This window comes from Panthera leo, chromosome E1, assembly GCF_018350215.1.
Source record: "Panthera leo isolate Ple1 chromosome E1, P.leo_Ple1_pat1.1, whole genome shotgun sequence".
In the NCBI taxonomy this organism is placed as follows: Eukaryota; Metazoa; Chordata; class Mammalia; order Carnivora; family Felidae; genus Panthera; species Panthera leo.
Genome location: NC_056692.1, coordinates 15,509,223 through 15,526,368, shown reverse-complemented (window position 1 = coordinate 15,526,368; position 17,146 = coordinate 15,509,223). Strand labels below are relative to the sequence as shown.

Below are 17,146 nucleotides of genomic sequence, written 5' to 3'. Positions count from 1 at the left end.
TTCTTCCATGACCTGTCTCTTTTTCCTCTACGATTACATTTTTTATTTTTATTTATTAAAAAATTTTTTTTAACGTTTATTTATTTTTGAGAGAGAGAGAGACAGAGTGCAAGCAGGGGAGGGACAGAGAGAGGGAGGCATAGAATCCGAAGGAGGCTCCAGGCACAGAGCCAGACTTGGGGCTCAAACTCACATACCATGAGATCATGACCCGAGCTGAAGACACTTAATGGATTGAGCCACCGAGGTGCCACGAATTAATTTAATTTTAAAAATTAAAATAATTTTTTAAATTATTTTAAAAAATAAATTTTAACATCCGGTAGTGCAGATTCTTTGTTGAAATTTGCTTGGCTATGCTTGCCTGTTTATTCATTCTGTATGAAATTTATAATCATTTCATTGTTTTTCTACAAATATCAAGAGACTCAAATTTGGAATTATATTAAATTGTATAAAATAATAACTGCATCGAGTTTTCCTATCTAGAAATATGGTCTGTCCTGTATTTATTTATGCTTTCTTTCCAGTCATCTCTTCTTTTGTAGCATGCAGTAAAGTTTCATAGATTTCTTTATGAAGACTGTAAACATTTCTTCTTTAGTTTGTTCCTAGGTGGTTTATGTTTTTTGTTGCTCGGGAATAGGATCTTTTTTTTTTATAAACATTTTATTTTCACCTGGATATGTTGGAATATAAGAAGTTATTAAAAAATTATTGTGAGGGGCATGTGGGTGGTTCAGTCGGTTAAGCATCCGACTTTGGCTCAGGTCATGATCTCACGGTTCTTGAGTTCAAGCCCCGTTGTGGGGCTCTGTGCGGACAGCTCACAGCCAGGAGCCTGCTTTGGATTCTGGGTCTCCCTCTCTCTCTGCCCCTCTCCCGCTTGCGCTCTGTCTCACTTTCTCTCAAAAAGTAAACATGAGAAAAAATTTTTTTAATTATTGTGAAATGGACGTATAAAAGAGCACATAAAACATTTTTTTTACAGTTTAAATAAGAATAATAAAGCAGACATATGCCTAGCCAGCTTAAGAAATAGAACACCTTTAGAAATTGCTTTTACACCTCTCCTTAAATGGATCTCCCTCTTTCCCTACCTCCTGGGGATGCACTAACCTGGATTTTGTTACAGTTATTAACCTTCTGTCCTTTATAGCTTTCCCATATGGGTTTATGTCCTTAAACAATACATTGTTTGCCTTTTGTATGCGTTCAAAGTTTTATCAATTGAATCACACTGGATTCCAAATTTTATTTTTACTTATTGATTTATTTAAAGTCTATTTATTTTTACACTTGATCTTAGCCAAAAGGCTGAGAAGCAATTAAAGTTTATTTATTTTTAATTTTTATTTATTAAAATTTTTTTTTCAATGTTTATTTTTGAGAGACAGCGTGTAAGTGGGAGAGGGGCAGAGAGAGAGGGAGACAGAGAATCCCAAGCAGACTTCACCCTGTTAGCGCAGAGCCCGATGTGGGGCTCGATCTCACGAACCATGAAATCATGACCTGAGCCGAAATCAAGAGTTGGACGCTTAACCGACTGAGTCACCCAGGTGCCCTTATATATATTTTCTCTTACATGTCTTACTTCTGTTAAGAGTGGAATTGCTGGGTCATAGGTTAGGCCTAACTTTTTTTTTTTTTTTTTTTTTAAGAATAAGGTCCATTCAGAAAAGCACACACATCCTAAGTGTACTGCTTGAATAATTTTTGCAAAGTGTACGCAGCCACCTTGCCATCATCCAGTTCAAGGGGTGGGATCTTGGCCCACGCTGGGCCAGTCAGCTGGGCTGTCCATTCTGGGACCTGGCACTTGTGCCGAATGAAGCAAGGAGGGAAAGGATTCTGCAGGGGAGCTGAAGAGACTCTGAGGCCGGGACTCCCGTGGCTACTAGTGTTCCTGTTTCCTTCCACTTCAGCTTCAGCTTTGCCATGGAGTCTGAGCTATCGGTTGTCCATCCCGCCCATGGATTCCTTTGTGCTTTCACATCAGCCAGACCTGGCTTCTGTTGCTCACAACCACAGACTTCCGGTGGATACAGCATGCCAGACCACTAGCCCCCACCTTTTAGTGGATTGTGTCCCTCATATTGCTAGCATCATCTTAGCAGTAGAATCTGCCTTTAACCAATCCCTGAGTTTTTGTTTTTTTTTTTTTTTTTTTTTTTTTTTAATTTTTTTTTCAACGTTTTTTATTTTATTTTTGGGACAGAGAGAGACAGAGCATGAACGGGGGAGGGGCAGAGAGAGAGGGAGACACAGAATCGGAAACAGGCTCCAGGCTCCGAGCCATCAGCCCAGAGCCTGACGCGGGGCTTGAACTCACGGACCGCGAGATTGTGACCTGGCTGAAGTCGGACGCTTAACCGACTGCGCCACCCAGGCGCCCCCAATCCCTGAGTTTTTACACGACCCCTTTTGAACCCTTGGATTCCTGGGCTGACGAGGTGAGCTCTCCAACAGGTAGTCACTTTATCTCTAATTTATTTTTTTTTTCTTTTTCTTTTTTTTAATTTTTTTTTTTAACGTTTATTCATTTTAGAGACAGAGAGAGACAGAGCATGAATGGGGGAAAGTCAGAGAGAGAGACACACACAGAACCCGAAACAGGCTCCAGGCTCTGAGCTGTCAGCACAGAGCCCGACGCGGGGCTCGAACTCACGGACCGCGAGATCGTGACCTGAGCCGAAGTCGGTCGCCCAACCGACTGAGCCACCCAGGCGCCCCACTTTATCTCTAATTTAAATGTTGGTTACAAAGCTGCTCCAAACGTTTGAGTTTAGTGAATTGTTGGTTTTTTTTTCCCCTCTAACTTTAAATTTAGTTTGCAGTTTTACAACAATTTTCTCTCCATCCCCAGTGGAACGTTAATGGAGAACGCTTAATTTAGCAGGTGAAATATAGGAGTGTGTATGATTTTCTGGACTTCGTTTTTGGAAACCAGGTTCATTTCTCTTGCTTCTCCATGTAGAGTGCTGGGGGGCAAGGTGAGGCCATTCAGGGCGGTGACCACAACACGAGGGCCAGACCCTGAGTTCTTCCACACCACCCCTCAGGGACCGTTTGCTTGAGAAGGCTCTACATCCAAATCGTTCTGCTCTAAGTGGGGCCTCATTTAAAAGTAAGAAAGGAAATGAATTCGCTTCTGGTTTCTTTTTTAATGTCATCGAATCCCACGGATTAGTGACAGGAAATGACCCAATTTCCACTGGCATCTGGGTTGTCACAGTGCTTGTCCTCATTAATGTCAGGGTCTGGGAGAGTATTTGATCAAGGGGAAAGTGCCATGGGTGAAGTTCGTGAAGAAAAGGTCAGAGATGAATGTGAAATTCTGTCTAACCCCAGATGATGAAAACCAGCCCAGCCTGCTGTGTCTGGGAGCAGCCACCCCAGTGGCCCGCATCTTCCCAGTTTCCATCCCACCGCCCTGCTGGACAGCCGGTTCCCGTCGCGATCTCTTTCCACCGGTTCTAACCCTGATGGTGGTTTTCCTTGTTTGCAGAAGCCATCACTGTGGGGTCTGATGACCCTGGCCTACACACGAAGAAGTTTCTCACACTCTCCGGGCTTGTTAGGCCCTTACACCTGTGACTTGAGCTCAGCAGAAACAGGACATGGTTCTTTCCCTGTCTTGAGGGTACTGCTGAACAGGTGACTAAATTGCTTTGAGTATCTTTTTTTTTTTTTTTTTTTTTAATGTTTATTTTTGAGAGAGAGAGAGAGGAAGAGAGGCAGAGTGTGAGTGGGGGAGGGGCAGAGAGAGGGGGAGACACAGAATCCGAAGCAGGCTCCAGGCTCTGAGCTGTCAGCACAGAGCCCGATGCAGGGCTCGAACCTACAAACCGCAAGATCGTCAACTGAGTCGAAGTCGGACGCTCAACCGGCTGAGCCACCCAGGCGCCCCACTTTGAGTATCTTGCTCGGCCAGAGCTGCAGGTGGTTGTGGGCATGGTGGGTTTGCCAAAGACCTTTTTGCAAGCCGAGCGTCATACGAGGGCATCACACAGAGCAGGCCTTCGGTGTACGTGGTTGATGACAGGAGTTTCTAACAAATGGACGTGAAGTGTCTTGTGTTCGTGTGCTCAGTTTACTGCGATGATTTTCAAACAGGTGGAAGAGGAGCACCTCCGATAAGCAGCCTCCTCTCGTGGCACACAAGCACGTCACGGGCCGGGATGGCCTCAGACTTTCCACAAGCCCATCTTCAGGTTTGGGTCGTACGATGAACGGGGTCACCCTCGACAGGGCGACGGGGGATAACTTGGCAAAGGAGGCAACTTAGGAGTAAGAAGGCCCTGTGTGGAATCTAAATTGCCTTCGCTGATTTGACACTTTGCATCCAGGTCACCCTCTGAGGTCAGAGCAGACAGGACAGGCCAAGGGACCAGCTGGACCTCAGCTGGGCCCGAACCTCACTTTGTGCAGACCTGTCCAGAGCATGGGCCAAGCAGCCAGTCAGGGGCTGCAGGTTTGCACTCCAGGGCCCATTGCCCTAGAGCAGGTTCACCGTGCTTCACTGTCGATGGCGAGCCCTGCTGACAGATGGAGAACGTGGATTCAGAGCATTACGGTTGGAAGGGGGGGAGGCGCGTGGGATGGACAGCACGTTGAGGCAGCCCGGAAGGAGCTGCACTCGAAGGAGGGCTAGGTGGCAAGGGGGCGTGAGTGCTGGGAATGCAGGTTTCGTGGGGATAAGAAGGTAAGGCGGCAGGTGGGAATCCAGGCAGGTTCTCTGCAGGAGGCTCACCAGGCGCTCGTGGGGTCCTGACACACAGGCTGGGCCGGCGAAGTGTAGGGGATGAGGCCTCAGTAGAGAAGAGGGGCGCCTGAAGCTGGCCCAGAGCCAGAAGTGCTCAGCGTCTGGAGGATGTGGGTGGGGCCAACCTGAGCAGAGCAGAAGGGGATCGCTTCCTGGTGAGGGGCTTGGGCTCTGGGTTGAGGCTTGCAGGTTTCATCCTGCCTGCAATGCTCTCTCACCTCAAACGTCTCAACGCCTTGAAACGTTGCTTTGCCTCTGTGGACCTCAGTTTCCTCACCTGTAAAATGGGAGTAACGAGAGTCTCCGCCTTGCGACGAGGACTAAATGAGAAGTGTTGCGCGAGCACGTAGGACAGTGGTTGGCACGTGGACAGTGCTTGTCACGATCGGTAGTATTGATCGCCTCCCCGATTTGGCCTCACGGGTGTGTCTAGGCCTCGGGGCTGCCTGCAGGGGGAGGTTCACGCTCAGACACGAGAGCTGCTGCTTTGATTTTATCTTGAATCCGTGACCCATATGCTCGCCCTGTTTCTGCGGCTGCAAGGCTGAGTCAGATGTGTGGCTCAGGTTAATCATCAGACTTCAGGTGGCATCTATCTCCTCTTTCTGCTCTCTGCCTGGCTTCTGTTCTCTTTGATCCCTGACTTGTTTATTTGTTATTGCATTTAGCCCTCAAGCTGCCTCAAGCCCTCCTTGCAAGAGGCAGTTATGCATCTTGAGTACATAAATATAATTTGAGATCATACGTGGAATCAGAGTCACAGTGTAAGGAGGTGTGCTCCGCCTGCCTGTGCCCCGCCCTCTCCTCTGTACCTGAGTCGGGGGATTGGTTGAGGCAGCAAGAAGGGCCAGTCCCTGGGACAGGTTAGGGTGCACCCCCCTCCGTAGCCCCACTGCAGAGAGAAAAACCAGATTCTTCTGGCTGTGGAGAGGCACCGTCAGGCCTCTTGGGGGTTGGTGGGACAGTGGGTGGAGGAGGAAAAGACTAACTCTCATCAAGCATTGCTGTGTGCCCGGCACTGCTCCAGGCGCCTCAGCCACTCCGGCCTGCCCTGGGAGGCTGCTCCGAGAGGTGATTATCCCAGTTGTGGGATGGTAGAATTCTGGGCAGTTCATTCTGTAAGTCTGGAGGAGGGCTGTGGATCTGCCATAGAATCAGCTTAGACCCGATGGTGGGCCATATGAAGGACCGGATGGAAGAGCTTCCCCAGGACTTCCTTGTGCTCTTCAGACTTGCCAAGACATATGTCTCAGTCATCTATTGCCACAATGTTGCTGCATAACAAACCACCCCAAAAACCACCAGCATATGGCAGTAAGTGTTAATTCCTCCTCACGTATCTGCGGGTTGGGTGAGGTTTGGCTGACCTAAGCTGCTCTCAGTGGGACTTACTGGCTTCAGGCTGTGAGTTGGGTTTAGGCGTGTTCCTTGTGTCTCTCACCCCACTTGGACCAGTGGCCACCAAGGGCACGTTCGTGTCCCGGTGACAGGCAGGAAGGCAAGAGAGCAGGCTCAGTTGCACTAGCGCATTTCAAGCCTTTGCTCACATCATATCCGCTGACATCCCGTTGGCCAATCCCAAGCCATGTGGTCAATCCCCAGCCAAAGGGCGGGGAAGTACGCTGCCCGCCATCAGGCCGTGGTGGAGTGTGGCTATCTCATCCTATCGCCGGGAGTGAAGAATTGACATCAATAATTCAGCCTACTTGGGGATGAATTTCACTCATTCGCTCAGGAAATTTTTTTTTTTTTTGAAAGACTATAGTGTGCCACTCACTGTGCTGCCCCTGGGAATAGAGTGGTGAACAAAGCAGGCCTGGTTCTTGTCTTGTGGAATTATATTCTAGTGGTGGAAACACACACAAAAGAGCTACTTCTGTCCTGGATTATTTAATTACAGCTGTAATCATCACTTCAAAGGAGAAGTAAAGAGCACAGGAGGGTAGGTATAAAAGGGCCTGACCTCATCCAGAGAGGAAGACATGGTTGAGCTCAGAAATGAAGGGGAAAACTTAATTAGCCAGAGGAGCCTTAATAAGATTAACTGCTGACTTCTCATCAGAAGCCATGGAAACCAGGAGGCAGTGGGATGATGGTCAAAGTGCGGAAAGAAAAGACCATCAACTAAGAATTCTATATCCAGGAAAAGATCTATCCTTCAGAGATGAAAGAGAAATTAAGACATCCCAGATAAACGGAAACTGAATTTGTTGCTATCAGCCCTGCCCTACAAGAAATGCTAGAGGGAGTTCTTCAGGCTGAAATGAAAGGCCCCTAGACAGGAACTGAAGTCCACAGGAAGAGATCAGGAGCACCTTTAAAGCTATAAATAGATTTTGTTTGTAACTCCTTCCTTCCATCTGCATAAAGCAATGGTTACAAAACGGTGTTGGCAGGGTAATAACATACAAAGATGTAACTTGTATGACAATAACAGCACAAAGGAGAGGAAACAGCTATATTATAATGAAGTTTTTGTGTATGTTGAAATTAATTTGGCATTAATTAGAACTGGGCCATTTTAAGTTAAAATGTCAATTGTAATCTCCAGGACAATCGCTAAGAAAATAACTAAAAAATATGTAATAAAAGAGAATTAAAATGCCATGCTGGAATGTCCCTATAAGGCATTAATGCAAGAATGTAGGAGTAAAAAGACTATGACATATAGAAAACAAATAGTAGGGCACCTGGGTGGCTCAGTCAGTTAAGCGTCTGACTTCAGTTCAGGTCATGATCTCTCGGCTCATGGGTTCAAGCCCCGTGTCGGGGTCTGTGCTGACAGCTCGGAGCCTGGAGCCTGCTTCGGATTCTGTATCTCCCTCTCTCTCTGCTCCTCCCCAGCTCGTACTCTGTCTCTATGTGTCTCTCAAAAATAAATAAACATTAAAAAAAGAAAAGAAAAGGAAAACAAATAGCAAAACGGCATAAATCTTATCAGTAAATATGTTAAATGCAGGTGGAGTAAATACTCCAATAAAAAGAGATTACTAGAATGAAAAAAAAAACCCCAGCTCTATGCTGTGTACAAGAGACACACTTTAGATTCAAAGATACACATAAGTGGAAAGTAGAGGAGTAGAAAAAGATATGCCACGCAAGCAGTAACTAAGAGCTGAAGTGGCTCTGCTGACAGCAGGCAAAATAGTTCAGACAAAAAAAGTTACTAGAGGCAAACAAGGACATTTTGTAGTGAATAAGGGGTTGATCAATCAGGAAAACATAATAATCATAAACATGTATGCACCTAACAACAGACCCCCCAAAATCCATGAAGCAGAAACTAACCGAAATGAGAGGAGAGCTAGACAATTCGACAGTAATCACTGGAGACTCCAAGGTTCCACTTTCAGTGATAGATGGACGGGGCAGGCAGAATCAGCAAGGAAACACGAGACTTCAACAACACTGGAAACCAGGCAGACCTCACAGACGTCCGTACGGCGCTGCACCCGTCAACAGCAGAATACACATTCTTCTCAGGTGCGGGTAAAGTGTGCTCCAGGAGAGACCATATGCTGGGTCATGAAACAAGCCTCATTAAATTTCAAGGGATCGAAATCCTACAAAGTATGTTCTCTGACTGCAGTGGAATGAAATTAGAAATCAGTAACAAAAGGGAATTGGGGAAATTCACAAATATGTGGAAAGCAAACACTCCTAAATAACCGATGCGTCAAAGAGGAAGTCACAGGAGAATTTTGAAAATACTTCGAGATGTATGAAAAGGAAAATGCAACATACCCAAACTTAACAGGATGCAGCTGAAGCAGTGCTTAGGAGGAAATTAGTAGTTACAAATGCCTGTATTAATAAAGAAGAAAGACCTCAAATTAATAACCTTCTACCTTAAGAAACTAGAAAAAGAAGAGGAAACTCAATCCAAAGCAAGCAGAAGGAAAGAAATCATAAAGATTAGAGCACAGAAAAATGAAAGAATAGAAAAGGCCACCTATTATGTGGTGCCATTTATATGAAATGTTTAGAGTATGCAGAGCCACAGAGAAAGAAGGGAATTAGTGGTCCCTGGGGGCTGGGGGGAGGGGGGAATGGGGAGTGCTTGCTGATCTGGGGTGGGTTAGTGAGGAAGATTTGGGTTTTATCATCAGAGCAGTAGGAAGCCACTGGCAGATTTGCACAGAGAGTTCCATTTCAGGGCTGCACAGTGACAACAGATTGGAGAGGGTCAGCAGTAGGTCTGGGGAGGCATCTGCGGTAGCCCAGTTGGGAGGAACCTGCATTTCAGGGAGGTTATTGTTCAGGGTCCCCTGGCTAGATGGAGCCAGACCTGGGTCCTTCTGGCACAGAAACCTCTCCACTGGTCACTGATTTGAATCCCCCTGGATGTTTGTTTTTTTTTTTAATTTTTTAATGTATATTTATTTTTGAGAGAGAGCAGAGGAGGGGCAGAGAGAGAGGGAGATATAGAATCTGAAGCAAGCTCCAGGCTCTGAGCTGTCAGCATAGAGTCCGACATGGGGCTTAAACCCACCAACCATGAGATCATGACCTGAGCCGAAGTCCAACGCTTAACTGACTGAGCCACACAGGCGCCCCAATGTTTTTTTTTTTAAATGTTTATTTATTTTTAAGAGAGAGAGAGAGAGTGAGAGACGGAGGGAGGGGCAGAGGGAGAGGAGAGAGAATCCCAGGCAGGCTCCACGCTCTATCTTATTTGAACTGTGAGATCATGACCTGAGCCGAAATCAAGAGTTGGACGCCTAACCGACTGAGCCACCCAGGTGCCCTGCCCCGGGTATTCTTAATCAACCCAGAGAGCGGCTGAGATCTCCTTGCGTAATGGGAGCGTGGTAGGGAATGGGCCTCATATTAATCAGGCTGACTAGGGCTAGCTGGTGGCAAACAGTAGACATTGAACAAAAACGGGAATTTTTGCCAGGGCACTGGAGTATCTCACTGAATACAGGCCCCTGGAAGGTCTGAATCAAGCACACGGACCAGAGACAAATGCAAGAGCCCCTTCTCTGACTCGTGTTTGCACTAGCCGCTAGGTCATCTCTCGCTTCCCTCACTGCACACCACCCTTCTCTTTCCTGGGTGTCTCTACAAGTGGAAAATGGCCCCTCCATTAGCTCCTAGGTTTACATCTTATTGTTCCAGAGAACAGCTAAGTTGAGACTTGAGTCTCTTAGCCCATTTCTCAGATTGTCAAGAGGAAGGACCTCAACATGCCAGCTTGGGCTGGGTGCACCCCTGGGGGGTCAGCTGGGTCCAGGGGGCTAGTCACAGTGTAAACACTGGGCTTCTGCAGTCCCTCTAAAGGCAGCTGGGCAGCTATGGGAAGGCCAGGGAGGAGAAGGGACATTGGATGGGATGCCAGGTTATCTTATGACAGGATGTCCCCACCCCCGCCTTGGATGATTCACTGCCTAGGACTGGTCTGCCCCTCCAGGGATAAAACTACATGAGACCTTTTGTCACTTGAACTGGTTTGCAGACACAGCCCCCTGACTGCCTGCCTCCTCTCCTCTTTTGGCCTTCACTTTCAGCTCTTGACTGGGCAGGGAACATTCTAGAATTTGGAATTAGTCTTACCACCTTTGAGAATTCTGTCAGTTCCCCCAGAAAAGAACATTCTAGAATTTGGAATTAGTCTTACCACCTTTGAGAATTCTGTCAGTTCCTCCAGAAAAGAACATTCTAGAATTTGGAATTAGTCTTACCACCTTTGAGAATTCTGTCAGTTCCCCCAGAAAAGAACATTCTAGAATTTGGAATTAGTCTTACCACCTTTGAGAATTCTGTCAGTTCCCCCAGAAAAGAAAGTCCTAACCCATGCCCTGCTGACAAACTGGTTGAAAAGGACCGGAGTTATTTTCATTGTCTCACTTTCACCTGCTGTTTGAAATGAGTGGCCCTGATTCAGGTGTCCTGAAACCCTGGTGATTGTGGCATAAATGGGCCTCTGATTGGGGACGGGAAGGGACAGGAAACGCCTGTGCAGTCGGCAGAGACGTGTGTGAGGGTTGGTCGCTGTCGACCTGGCTCCGACCCACCCACGGTTTCCAGCCTCTGCCCCTGCTCTTTCCCTGATGCGTGGCGGCCTGGAGCCCCTGGCCCTTCCAGCCAGGGGGAGGCGGCCGCCGCCATTTCCAGCCCCAAGGAGTGTGACCGATCTGGATGGTGCTTTTTCTCTTGCTGTGAGAAGCAGGGAATTGAAGTCCTTCAGGCAGGCACTGCTCTCAGACATCTGGGGGGGGGGGGGGGGGGGGACGAGGAAGGACACTGCATGCAGATGGAGGCTCTGAGGCTCCTTTCTCTTTGAATTCCTGCGGCATTTAGAGGAAGCCATGCGGCGTGGCGTTTTCTTACTTACGGCTGGGTGCTGGTTGCCCAGAATGTTGTTTTCAGTGCTGATAATGATGTTGGCAGCATAAGCTGGGGGCTTACCGCTGATTAGCAGTCACGAACCTTCCATCTACTTTCTGTTACAACCAAGCGAAGCAAGTGGGGCAGATTGTTTTATGTGCATTTAGTAGTTGGTAAAACCTCTGGTTGCCCGGGGTGGGGGTGGGGGTGGGGGTGTGAGTAGTTCTTCTCCTGTACAGTCACTGCTGATCAGAGCTCGGACACAGAGCCGGGCTTCTCATCTCTGAACCCGGCCCGTGTTCACGGCGGGGCACGGCGGTGTCCTGAGTCCTTTCAGGCAAAGACTCTATTTCATCCTTCCTGGTTTTTCCTGTGTGCCGTCTACCCATCTCTCTACTTATGCCTCCATCTTGTTCCATAAAGGAATCACGATGCCCACAAGACTAGAGCTTTCTCTATACATCTTGAATATAAAAGAAATACAGAGGTAGGTATTTATAATAAAAGCATAAAGTAGATACTATATGCCCGACCTATATGTGGATGTTTTATTTATACACAACATCTGTGTATATGTGTCTGTAATTAAATACAAACCCATAAAAATAAGATCAGGAAAAATGCAGATTCACTAGAAGGTCAAAACCAGGAAGAGAGTCGGACTACATACTCAGGCCATAGACCTGTACACAGTTTGCTACATCGAACCACAAATTTCTCTCTGAACTAATGAGCAGTCAAAGCAGGAAAATAATATTATTTGCATGGTTCATGTGATCTATAAGGAAAAGGATACCAGATGCCAAGTGCTTTTCCAGGCAATTAGATCTGAAGGAAATTTCTTGCCTGGGTGGTCATCTTCGGGACCCCGGGTGGCAAAGAAAATACGGGACGCGGGTGCCATTGCCGTCGCTGTCTGCTCCTGCTCCCGTGGCAGACGTCACTAATCAGCAGTCATGGCCCTTTTCCATCCTTCTAGCATGTGCTCCGGGCAGCCATCACCAGTGATCTGGAGTCGACGTGCCAGATGAAACCCACTTGCCATGACCACACCGGGGGTGATGGCAGTGTCGGGAGTCAGGAGGGGACTCTGAGTAGAGAGCCACGTTGTCTTGACAAGCACTTCTGCAGGTGTGACACAGGCGGACCTGTCCTGTGTGTCCGTCGCCGGAGATAGAGTTGCTCGGTGCCAGCTGGAGTGACCCGTCAGGGTGATAAGAGGGGACAAACGTGTCTGGAAGGACACAGGGGCACACTAGGAATTTCTGACTCACTACAGTGAGTGACTCACTACGGTCACTCATGTGTTCCTCAGACATTTGGCAAATGCCTGTTATTATCTGCCTAGAAAGCGTGCCTGACCTACTGTCCTCTCCCCTCCGGTGCCGGTCACTTCCTCAGAGACGCCTTCCTCGACTTCTCCTCTAGTCCAGAGCTCACACACTGTCCCACTCTGCACCTTTCTCTCATGGCCCCATCACAGCTTGGACTGATCCATTCGTTTGTGTTGATTTGTTCGGTGGCCTTGTTGCCCTTGAGTTCCGGTGTCTGTCTTGTTCGGCCCCAGTGCCAGCACAGGTGTGGCACGTAGAAGGCGCTCGGTCCATAATTGTGGAATGACTGGAAGAAAGAACAAAGAGGGCACAAGACGGAGCGGATGCGGACTGTCTGGTGGAAGTAAAGACGTGGACGAATACCAACGTCAGGGGGCAGGTCCTCAGCTCTGAAGGGAGGGGACGGTGAGGAGCTAAGGGACCTCAGGGGAGGAGAGTCTGCTTCCAGAGGGACAGGGAGATCAAGGAAGGCTCGGTGTCGTGTCGCACCATTCGCTGTGTCTGCAGGGATGCAGGGAGGGACATCTGGGGCCCTGGGGGCAGCCGGAGCCAAGGCAGAGAGGCAGAGCTGGAGGCGAGAAGGGGCCAGAATTACTTTGGGGCAGTGCTGTTAGGGCAGTGGCGGGGAGATGGGGAGGCAGCTGCTGGGGCTGTGCCCACGGGCTTCCTGAGGGGGTGGCGGCAGATTTGTGGCTGGAGCAGGGATGGGGTGGGAGGGACCTGAGGCAGGCAGGGCAGGTGGGAGGAAAGCTGGGGAAATTAGCCAAGTCGGCCCCAGGAGTGGTGAAGGCAGTCCCTGGGGGGACCTAACAGCCTTCACTCTTCAGTCTCGGTTTACATCCTGCCTCCCTGTGCCTGTCAACCCTGGGGGGCCACCCTCTGGCACGTTGGGGGGCCCAGGACCTCCTCTGAGCCCCGGCCATGCCTGCCACCCCCTGCTGGCCTGGCCTGGCTCTCCAGATGGGCTTTGTCCAGCTGGGTCACTGCACGACACTTTTCCAGTTTAAAATAGAATATGTATTGATCGTATTTGTAGCACGTTTTCTTGAACATGGCTTTTTTTTAATTGCTCTTACTTTCCAGAAACAGATTTATTTTCCTAATTTACCCCCTCTTCAGCTTTTTTAGGTGTTTTTTTTTAGTCACTTACATAGGGAACTTTTATTTCCTGTGTATATCATCTATCAAATTACTGTCTTTCATGTATGAGTCATTCAGTTTATCCCTTTTGGCCTCCGTCTTGCAAATCTCATATACGGACTCACTGAACAATTTGGTACCTACTTTCACATCTAAACGTCCGGTGAGGTTGGGACTGGAGCGTGAGAGGATGCAGCCAATGGGCCTTTCTGCTTGTGATTCCCACGTCACAGGATGATGCTGGATTCAGAGATGCCGGAGGCTGCTCACACTCCCCACGTGTTCGTGTGGAAGGTTCTTGAGTTGGCATGCAAGGCTTCCTTGCCACGTTCCTTCTGGTGGTACTGGTCCCGAAGACCGGCAGACCTGGGGTGGTTAGCGGCGGAGCCTGAGCCCAGACGTGGAGCCTGGCAGATGAACCGGGGTCTGGGATGACCTGGGCCAGCTTCACGTATCCCAGGGCGCGAACGGCGGTGAGCCTCCCTTAGCGGTCTGTGTGGATGCCGGGGGAAAAGGTCACTCGTGGTGACACCAGGGAGGCTGCCATACCATTCAGGGGCCGTGGAAGAAGCCCACCGTGGAGGGGCTCCCTCTGGGCATGGGGACGCTGCAGAGGAACCCAAGCAGACCTGGGAATGATCACGGGGCACTTCAAAGGGGAGCAGCCACCGCCCTGGCGTCTCTGCTGCTGGCACGGACCTCCACGGGGGCAGCTGAGCCCTGGAGCAGGAAGTTCATTTCCAGGGCGTTTCAGCTAACATGCCAAGTTCACTCAAGTTAGCGTATGTGTTTCCGTTCCTTCCCATTCCTGGAGAGGTGCCTTACTCAGGGCTCTTCATTACAGCCAACAAAGACCCAGCTTAAACTACCTGAAGCAAAGAGGAGACTCTGTGGACCTGGCAGCCTGGGAATCAAAATAGTGACTCAGGTATGGCTGGATCCAGTGACTGATGATGCCGTTTAGGTTATCTGTGTCCATTTCTCAGCTCGGCTTGGTTTCATTCTCAGGCTGTTTCCAAGTGGTGGTGAGATGGCCACCCGCCATCCCAAGCCAACACTGTCCTCACAGCTTCCTCGCACAGGGCAAGAGTATGTTTCTTAGTAACTCTAGTGAGAACCCTGGCGGAGGACCCGGAATGGCTGGGGCTGGGTCATACGCTCAGTCCTGAGCCAGTCACTGTGCCCAGGGGGGAGGGGGTATTCTAATCGGTCGGCCCCAGTCACATTCGCCCTAAGGAAGGGGAAGGAGGGGCTGTGTCCTATCCCCTGTTACGTCCCCCGCCATCACCATCATGAGAAGGACTGGGCATGGTTTCCTTGGCCTGGAGGAGGACTCATTCTCAAAGACAGGAATGGTGGGCAAACAACACGTCTGCTCAGGCCAGCCTCTGCCTTTGCACACGGGCACGCGGCTGTCTGGAGTCAAGGGCGCATCTGCGTAGCACCGCGATAACGTGCCTGTTGTCTTTGGGGGGAATATGCCCACTCAGGCCTCTTTGCATCCTCGGGTCTGGTTCATCCAAGCCAGCCTTGTGCCTGCAGCAAGCTGCTAGGAGCGTGCGGAAACCAGCCTCTGGCCACTGCATTGTCCCAGGTCTTTGCCCAAGATCGGCTACAGTAACGGACACCACTCCTCGTGGCTCTTTGGCCTCCGGTCCTGGAATTCTGGTCGCAGGACTCACAAATCTGGCTCCACGTTTGACCCTGTGCCTGTTGAGGTTCGAGTCTCCTTTCTGCATCTTGACTCCCCTCTGGGCATGGCTTGATCTTGGTGTCACCTACACTTTCCAGCCTGTGGTTCGGCCAGGGGAGGGGCAAAGTGGCCAGGCTGGACCCACAAAGAAGGCTCCTGTCCTTCGTTTTTCCTGAGCTCCGAGCCCACACTCCGGGTGTGGGACCAGCTGGTTCCCGGCACACCTGGCTATGTGGCAGCTGCTTCCCACAAACTCAGAGACAACTTATGTCACCTTCTCCTGTTTGATACCACCAGTGTCACACATCAGCCTTTTTCAACATTGTCAGCTGTTCTGTTTTTTTTCTTTTTTTTTTTTTTAACGCTTTATTTTATTTTGAGAGAGAGAGAGAGAGAGACAGAGCACGAGCAGGGGAGGGGCAGAGAGAGAGAGGGAAACACAGAATCCGAAGCAGGCTCCAGGCTCTGAGCCATTAGCACAGAGCCCGACGCGGGGCTCGAACCCACAAACGCGAGATCATGACCTGAGCCCAAGTCAGACGCTCAACCAGCCAAGCCACCCAGGCGCCCCAGCTGTTCTTTTCTTGAAATGAAACCCTCCCCGAAAGTCCAATCAATCTATGAAGTGGGCCAAGAGCCATGTTGCTCTGGGTTGGGTTGGAACGCACACTCTATATTCCCCCCCATCCTACATCCCCGGCCCCGAAGGGGTACGTGACACCCCAGGGCTCCTTGGAACCCTGTTTGAGAACCTCCTCATGATTGTGGCCATCCATCCCTTTTAGTGGCATCTGCCTTTGCTCCCCATGAGCGATAGGCTGCTAGCTGTGGTGTTTTTCTTCCCACCACCACACTTTTTTCTGTCATTAACTTGTTTGCACCATGAAAAGGTCAAAAAGGAGATCCTCGCCATCTTCCTTCTCTCACTCTGGCCAGGCGTCGGTGCGTAACGGTCCCCGGCTACGCAGGGGCTCTCTCCGTTATGCTTGTCCTCCTCAAGCTCCATTTGGGAGGCCATTCCATTTACAGTGTTGGTTAAGTTCTCTGTTCCTCACTTTGCCTTCTTCCTGGGGAACCACACCCAAAGTTATGAGGTGGTCATGTCTCATGCATGACCACTGTCTAGAATGAACATTTTGGATACCTTTCCATGAAATGTACCCTTTTTTAACAACGACAAAAAATCCTTGAAATTCATAAAAGTGACCAGACTGCAAAAGTAGTACCAAAAAGATCATAAACATTCCCAAAGGAGGCCTCCCTCTGACAGGAAGTGGCCTGAGTCTGTTCAATTTTAGAAAAGACTGTGTGGTCCAGGAAGTTGGTCGCCAGCAAACTGGCCGTGGGCTGGCTTCGTCCAGGCTTCCGTCTGCTCGGGAGAATCCAGGCCTTGGTTTGGCTGCAGCTGGGGCCTCCCCGGCAGCTGCCACTTATTGACTTAAGTCTGAGTGATTCAGATCTTCCTCGGGGTCGCCCCTGACAACACGTGGTGGGAGGGAGAGTGACCTCCTCCTGTCTGGGGCGCCAGCAGGGCCAGGCCCGGCGAAGCCCCCCTCCATTCCTGGTAGGTGTTTTGGGGTCTCTGGCTCCGAGGGGACAGGAAGACGACTTGTATTTCCTGGAGCCAGGGGCTCAGCTCATGCAGGGGTTTTCCCAGAAGCTTGCTGACTCCCAGGGCAGGGTGTGTGTCTGGGCCGGGAGAGTATGGCTTAATGGTTAACCGGAGACTTGCTTTTCCGGGTTTGGGTTGCCCAGGTCCTGCTGCTCCAGGGGTCCTCGCCCAGTGCTGCCTCGACAGTCACTGTCTGTGCCATCGTCCAAGAGACCCAGTGTACAGAGATCGATTTGGGGGCGGTAGACGAAAAGGATGTGTGTTTTGGTGGA

The 17,146-nt window shown here is 49.6% G+C and overlaps 1 protein-coding gene across 1 annotated transcript in view; it reads left to right on the top strand.

Annotated features, from left to right (window-relative positions):
- Nucleotides 1-2,884: 2,884 nt before the first annotated feature.
- Nucleotides 2,885-17,146, top strand: part of RPH3AL (rabphilin 3A like (without C2 domains)) — a 135,721-nt gene continuing 121,459 nt past the window's right edge. The window contains 2 exon segments of the mRNA XM_042914393.1: nt 2,885-3,657; nt 4,117-4,214. Of these exon segments, the coding sequence (XP_042770327.1) occupies nt 3,530-3,657; nt 4,117-4,214 (226 nt within the window). The 5' untranslated portion in view covers nt 2,885-3,529.